The following is a 7627-nucleotide window of genomic DNA, read 5'->3' as shown; positions in this document are numbered from 1 at the left end:
AAAAAAAATGTTCATCGTCACATAGCTTCCTCTGTGAGGAAGCAAAAAGTTCAGTTGCTTTTTTGAATCACAAGTAACGCATGATTTTCCTTAATTTCGTGAGTTTCGTGTCATGAATAATTGTTGGTATAGATTCGTATGTTCGTTGTTTGAAACGTTTGCCTCGCCTCCCGTGTTGCGCCGTCAAAGAAGTGACAGGGAGAGATTTAAAAGTCTTTTAACCTCGTGGAAAAAATTGGAGTTTTCAATGAGTCGATAACTGAGAAAAGCGATGGAATGATCGGACTGTGAGAGACCGGAAGATGAAGTCGAAACTATCGAGACTCTGCTTCTGCGTCGTGATGTTGCTCTCTTTACTGGAGAATCGTCGAATCGCGTGTTTTTCAAGGTTACTGAATCGGAGATTAAAGTCGAGCGACATGAGTGGCAGTAGAAACGTCGATGAGATTCGCGAAATCGTATCGGCATCGCTGAACGCGAACGAGCCGGGGGGGCCGGAGGCCGAGGATAAACGGGACGCGGCGGTTGACCGAGCGGAGGAGAAGGCTTCGGTCGATCCTGAAGACGATAGCAAAACGAGAGAAGCGACGGATTACGACGACGAGGCCGACGAAGATGAGGACGAAAACGATCGGCAGGTGCGTCAAAAAAGTCGCGCCGATCGTTCCGATATCTCGAACGACGATGAACTCGATCCCAAAAACTCGAAGGAAGTCGCGAAGCGCGAAGCCCGCGACGAGAACGAATACGACGAAGACGACGACGATTACGAGGCCAATCCGGAAAGCGTCGATTCCCCGAGCGAGGACGATCCCAAGGCGAAGATCGTCGAGCGCTCGGCGCCCGAAGAGACCAACTCTGAGAGCGACAAATCTCAGGGTTCGAAGGACCCGAGCTCCCTCGATAGCGACGACTCCGACCTCGACTTTGAGAAAGCGATCGAGAACCAGATCCAGCAGAGAATAGACGCGATAAAGGAGGACATCAAGAGGCAGATCGAGAAGAAACAGCTGGCCCGGGAGATCGAGGCGAACAACGAGAAATTCGACCAGCTGGAGTTCTCCGACGAGGAAGCCGAGCCCGCGGTGAAGCTTTTCGATTCGCCAAAAAGATCGTTGGACAGTGTTCCCGCTGGGAACGGCGACTCCGACGAGTCCAAGCGACCGAAGAGACGATCCGATCTCAGCGAGGCGGCGAGCAGCCAGGAGTCGAAGAACCTCGCCTTGCCAGTGAAGAAGCGAAGCTCGGTGAGACGCGTGACTTTGGTCCAGAGGAAAGACGCGCGCAAGAGGAAAGACCGGAGCTCGATCCTCGTGCCGGAACAAGGTCACGCGGAGCTCAATGACGATTTGCCGGCCGATCTTACTCTCGATCCAAAGCTCCGGTTGTCGAGGTCCAAGGACGAACTTCCCTCGGCTCGATACAGACGAGACATGTCCGAGGAACTCGAGGAATCCGACGAGCCCGCCAAGCTTTTATTCGCCCCTCACGAAAAGTCGGACTCGAAAGGTCGCCGGAGACGCAGCCGAATTCACAGTCGCCCGAGATCCCACGATCGAGGAAGGTCCCAGAGGCGTCGACGGTACCTGAGGCGCCATCGAGCCGCAAGGGTACGAATCGAGCGTTTACTTTCGACCGGAGCCTCGACGTATTTCACATTTTCTTCAACGATCTTATTGCTCTTCATACAGAAAGATTTTTCAGGAATCCCCGATGAAGGACGCGGAGGAAAGGGATAAAAGGGAGATGGACGAGGATGCTGCACTCGTCGAGTACAAGGAATCGTTCGGAGGTTTCCCAGGAGGCGAGCCGGGAGGTGCGTTGGGTCGATTCAAGAGGATCAGGCGTTCGAGCAACGTCACCTGAGCTCCGAACTCCCCCCAATCGTCGAAGACTCGGGCCGATGGATAGATATTCTCGTCCTCTTCAAGTACAACGAGCTTGGAATCTCCCCTTAAGTGTGAAGCCTCGACGATCCAGCGTCGTTTTTCCCATACTTTCTTTTCTACCACACGCATTTTTACGCTTTAAGCTTATGCTAGAAACCTTTTTTTTTATATTTCTTTGTCTCACATTTACCCGCTCGAATTTTCCTAATCATTTTTTCAAAGGCTGTCGAGATCGTGAGTCCGAGCCTGGTGCGATCGCTTCCCGAAACGCCTACAGATTTAGGTACGATTAATAAACACGAGCTATTATCTTCAGTTTAGAATTAACGACGATTTAATAGACCCTGGATATTTACAAAATTGTTCTAAGAAAAATTGAATGCCTAATTTTATAATTCCTTAGTGCTAAATCGTCCGCCCAAAAAGCTACACGGTACAATTCATCGAATAATCCTTGGATAATAATATATTAAAAAAAGAAACGATCTATAAAACGAGGAAATTGCGACTTTTCCTTCTCTCGTACCTTCCTCATTCAAGCTATGTTTTCCACAATTGCGACTGCTATTCCGTCATTCAAATTATCATCGTCGCTCTCGTTCTTTTTAATCCCACCCGAATGCCATAGTCTCGACTAATCTTTTCTCCTTTCGTGCAACAAAAAAAAAATCATGTGGTATGTCACATTTACATGTACATTCATATTAATATATATATATATATACACATGAAATACTCATTCTTTAGAGCGTTTGCGCAAGTATCCCAATCGTTGAATTAGGAAACACACACATACACACTAATATATATATATATATATATATGTATAAATACTTACACAAACGAATCCGAAGAAAGGCTTTTAATAAAGATATGGCGTAAAACACGAAGAGTACAATTGAATTATTGATTTTTGTGCGCCTTAACATTGTCGGAAGATTATATTATCTTTTGTCCCCATTTTCTTAGTCATTTAAAACGTTTATTTCTCGGCTTTTGCAATGCTTCTGTTTCTCTCGGTGTACACACTCATTATTGATTTTTATCTCTGTCGCACGGCCGTTACAATTTTCTTTATAGACTACTCTTAAAACATGTATATAAGACGATTTTATGTACAAACATAGGAATTATACGTAGAAAGGGCTTGTTTGTTTTTTCTTCTGCTTCTTCTTCTTCTTCTTCTTCTTTTTCTTGTTGTTTATCTTTGATACTTTAGATAGCTAAACAGTACGAGACACGAATGGTAAGTGTGAGGAATACATAGGTGCTTCGTTTATGTTTTTGTTGTTTTTTTTTGTTGTTTTTTTTTTTCTTTGACATTCATGATCGAACTTACTAGGGAACAATGAGGGGAGGCTCGTTGAGCAAAAAAGAACGACGTGTGCGAAAAATGAGATTTTCGTATGGAAAATAAGAGATTTAAGGAAAAGGAATCGTGCTGGATGTAATGTTATTGAAATGAGAGATTTGAAGGGAGGATTTAATTGAAAAGAATAAACTTTGGATGTCAGCAAACGTGAAATAACTGGCGGGAAATATCGATTATTTGATGGATGTTACAAATTGTGTTCTTTCATCACATGAAATCGACTTACAACTAAGTAAAAGGCAATTTCAGTCTTTCGCGCGAGAAGTATTCGTAGGCGATGGCTCTGCGATTAAGTAAAAGTTTGGAACGCCGTACGATCGTTCGAACACGCTTAGGCTCGACGATATTGTTTTCTCTTTCGTTTTGTGTATTTTCGTGATCGCAACGAAATCGATCACTGAGACAATAAAACGACGTGGAGGATCTTAAAACTCGTGAAATTCCACTTTTCGTAAGCCCGCGCAGGAAGTTTCACGTGTGCTGAAAAACTCGCAAAATAATGAGATAAACATTTTATTTCCACTGCGAAATGGAACTCGCTATATTTTAATTGTCAAAGGGAATCTTAGTGTGTTCTTTAAAAGACGCACTATTGTGGTACATTCACATTCTCTTCGCCTTGAAAATTCGTCGTTTTCATCGAAGGATGAGGAGAAAGAAGGTGGGAACAGTGACAAGGAAAACGAGCAATGGAATTAATTGACTTTTGCTGATTCGAGACACATTCGGGTGCTTTGGCACCTTCAAAAAATTCGACAGTTACACGATAAACGATTTTATCATTGTAATTTATTCATTAAGCGATTTGAGTTTGGTTTTTTTTTCTTTTTCTTTTGTCATTATTTTCAATATCTAAAAATCTTCGAAACATCAAACGTATCTTACGTTTTACTTTATTTAAGAACGATTACTGACATTTTTTTTTTTTCTTTATATTCTTTTCTCTCACACTTATTATGAAGAATATTTTCAAATTACGAGATATGTCGAGGAATGAAAAAACAGGAGATAAAAGAGAAGGAAACATTTGGACATTAACGAGTGTGGAGTACTCTAAAAAAAAATTCTAGCACGTATATATGTACAATCGAATAATATACACATGTCGTAGTTCGTAGGCGATTCGCAGGGGAGCGACGAAGAAAAACTTTGTCTCGTGTTTGTGTGTGCGTTTCCACAACGAATTTTATCTTTCAGCCTCTTTTTCGCATGAGAAGACTCGTTGCGGATTTTATTCTTCGGCGTACAAGTCGTTTGAATGTTTAGGGAAATAAACGATCTCCGGCAGGGCTTCGCGCACCGAGCAACGAAGGTTTTCTCTTTCATTTTTCTCCGTCGAAATATTTCAATGAAAAACCTCGAACGGTAATAAAACATTTCTAAAATTCTCCAATTCAAATAATCGAATTATGTTTCGTTCGTTGAGAAACTGACGAGTGTTTTATCACTAAATAAATCATCAAAATTCATTTTTCCTCCAATTGAAAATTCTTTTCCATCAATGTTTTGCAGAATGTTTGAGAATTCCTTCGCGGCTCCAGAGTGACGTTTCCCCTGACACGGGCGACGGGCTATAACCCGTTTAAACGTTTGGCTTACACTGATTAGGGAAATTCTTAAACGTTTACAGAGACATAAATTTAAATGGCATGACGATTTAAAGATCGTATACAGATACAAATGTTTTTTTTTCCACGCTTTTCTTTAGTTTTCTCTGGCTGCTCTCTTCACCGTAAATTTCGTCTTTGTCGAGACCCATTTCTGTCCATTCACATGCATACAACTTTGTTTAAATTCTTCATACACGATACACACATTTTTTAGCTCTAACTTCGATCGTCGAATTAACAACTATTCAATGTATACAAAGTACAACGTATTACTTTCAAAAAACAATTGACAATCGCGGCGGAGGGTACACGCGAGCATCTACGTACCGTTCACATTTACCTTTTTCTAGCTTACACAATTTTCTCGGTCGATTTCACTGACGGCCTGTGTGTTTCTTTTCATCGTTTCACACCAAACGAAAATCTCTCTTCGCCTTGACCACATTTTATTCCGTTCAAACTCAGACGAAATAAAAATGCGAATTATCTAACACAGCGATTTGGCCTAATTGATCATTTAGATAAAGACAGTAAAACGCTGAACAATTCTCTGCGCGTTGGAAAAATATAATCAAACGGTTGTCGAAGCTCAGGGCACATTAACGCGTTCCATAAAGTTTGAAATATCAACGTAAATTCGTCACAACGGTGAACAAAAAATTCTATCATCTCTCAACATTTCTTATATACTCTGTCATGATGTATTTTACATCGTCAATCATTATTACGCCACAAGCATAGAGCAAAATATGCGACAATTTCGTTTACAAATGAATTTCAGTCATTTTGATGAAGAATTATCACTGATTATTTAATTTGGACTTAATTTTTTTTTTAAATACGTAATCAACGTATAGTTCGTTTAAAATAGCGTTAAAAAATGGCATTCATCATTTTCAATTGACATATTGTAAAATTACAATGAAAATTGCTCTAAAATCAAGGGAAATTCGTGCCTGCAGCGAACCGTGATTATCGATCATTCAGAAAATTTGGATAATTCAATGATAACGGTTGGATAAGATTTGGAAGTTGATGGAGAAATTGACCATCGTTTTGCTCCATGATTGGCGATAAAAATTGCACTTTTCAACGGTTTTGAATCCTTTGGATTAGTCACTATTCCCACAAGGCAAAAAAATGAAAATAGAGTTGGATGCTTTTAGCTTTGATATGAAAAATTACATGTACTATTCGTGTGTGTATTTATGCGTACTACAAGCATTAAAAAAAAAAAGTTGTTGGACGAGCCCGTCTTCTATTAAGAGTGATTATGCACCCGAAATATCGAGATCGAACACAAATACACACACGCACACACGCACTCACACGCCCACGCTCGCGAAAATGTTTACTAAAATAACGCGCAACACGATGAAAGTATGTAAAAATCAGTTGACGTTTCATTTCCTCTAATAAATCTTCTATTTCTCTCGTGTTTTCTTTTTTTTCTTCTCATTTTCCTTCTATTATTCCGTATTATTTTGTGCTTTTTGTTTTTCAGAGATCATACACGATACAATGTACAAAGTAGTATAAAATAAAGATAAAAACAGGTCGATAAACATTTGTATTGAATAATATAAAGTTGAATCAACAATTTTATCACGAACGGGTTTTGAGTTCATTGGCTCGCAAATGCATTTCCAACTGAGAAGTTGTTACAATTTTTCGTTACTTGTTGTGTAATTGAAATTGAAAATTCTTTTGTTGTTTTTTTCTTTTTTCAATTGATTCGTTATTAATTTGAGGGTTGCCACGTTGGAAGCGCAAAAACGACCGAGAACCATGTTTCCCTTGTCCCCTTAATTAAATCGTCGTGGTCGTCGACGAATAGACTCGATTTGAACTCGAAATAACGCGCCCTCTCAGTCGTTTATAGTATCAAGAAAAAATGGTGAATTTTTTCTGTCGTCAGTGTCACTCTCGTCCTCGAAAAGCACGTTTATTTCGAGTTACTTCGAATGAAAATCGTCGCACGTTCATCAACGAATGGCCACTTGTTTCGAATCGTATTTCATTCAGATCTAAAACAATAACTCCGAAGCGTTTGGATTCGCTTTTGAATTTAAATAAAATCTCTATTTTTGTTTCATCATTCATTCGCCCGATTTTATTTCTCTCCCCTCTCGAAGTGCGTTTTCTCTCACTCCGCTTTGGGAAATTGGTCGCTTAGAGGCGATCTAACCTAAAGTGATCCTCCGCATTTGCATCGGATATGACCATGTCAGGATCGGTGAGCATTTGCAAGCCGTCCAAATCGATTGGTCCGAGGCCTTGTCTGAGCGCGTCGTCCGACGTGAACAAATCTGGATCGAAATCGCCGGTCATCGACGGTCCGAGATCCTTGACGAATTCGGAACTCGTCAAATCATCCGTGCCCGAAAAATCTGCCAAAATATTCAACCATTTCGATATTTCAATTTTCCTTATCGAATGAGAAACACTGTCTCAAAGATGGAAACTGAAATACTCACCGGTGAGTATGATTGTAGGCGTATTTGGTGTTTGCGGAGTCAATTGTTGCGTAGTCGTCGGTGTTCTTGGCTGATACGCCATTTGCGGGCTCGTGCTGAAGTAACCAGCGTCGCTGCTCCCAAGGTCACCGCCAACGTTGATCATGTCGTTCTATAAAATTCCACAGTAAATTTGACAATGTGAATTCAAGTGAAAACACTTTATTTACATTTTATCGTCAAATTAAGCAAGAATATTCGTTACTTTATGATTATTTGGCCCTTTACATCGACTTTTCG

General features: G+C 40.6%; 2 protein-coding genes across 8 annotated transcripts in view; one reads left to right on the top strand and one right to left on the bottom strand.

Annotated features, from left to right (window-relative positions):
• The first annotated feature begins 419 nt into the window (after window positions 1-419).
• On the top strand, window positions 420-2075 carry LOC122415260 (protein starmaker-like). Its single transcript, XM_043427244.1, has 2 exons — window positions 420-1610; window positions 1705-2075. The coding sequence occupies exons 1-2, from the start codon at window positions 420-422 to the stop codon at window positions 1864-1866; spliced, it is 1353 nt and encodes a 450-aa protein (XP_043283179.1). The 3' UTR covers window positions 1867-2075.
• A 980-nt stretch (window positions 2076-3055) lies between these two features.
• The window catches only part of LOC122415180 (CREB-regulated transcription coactivator 1-like), a 39091-nt gene continuing 34519 nt past the window's right edge, over window positions 3056-7627 (bottom strand). For all 7 annotated transcript variants that reach the window (XM_043427129.1, XM_043427130.1, XM_043427134.1 and 4 more), the window contains 2 exons: window positions 7349-7499; window positions 3056-7261 (listed from right to left, as the gene is read on the bottom strand). In XM_043427129.1, coding sequence (XP_043283064.1) covers window positions 7044-7261; window positions 7349-7499 — 369 coding nt within the window. In that variant the 3' untranslated portion in view covers window positions 3056-7043. The remainder of the gene's footprint in view (window positions 7262-7348; window positions 7500-7627) is intronic.

This window comes from Venturia canescens, chromosome 8 (assembly GCF_019457755.1).
Source record: "Venturia canescens isolate UGA chromosome 8, ASM1945775v1, whole genome shotgun sequence".
In the NCBI taxonomy this organism is placed as follows: domain Eukaryota; kingdom Metazoa; phylum Arthropoda; class Insecta; order Hymenoptera; family Ichneumonidae; genus Venturia; species Venturia canescens.
Note: the sequence above shows the minus strand (reverse complement) of the source record. Positions and strands in the feature narration are given on the sequence as shown.

Excerpts from the sequence above, each read along its gene's own strand:
- LOC122415260 (XM_043427244.1), top strand. The coding sequence starts at position 420 with ATGAGTGGCAGTAGAAACGTCGATGAGATTCGCGAAATCGTATCGGCA. Across the intron at positions 1,611-1,704 it reads GGCGCCATCGAGCCGCAAGG|GAATCCCCGATGAAGGACGC; the intron begins GTACGAATCGAG and ends AAGATTTTTCAG.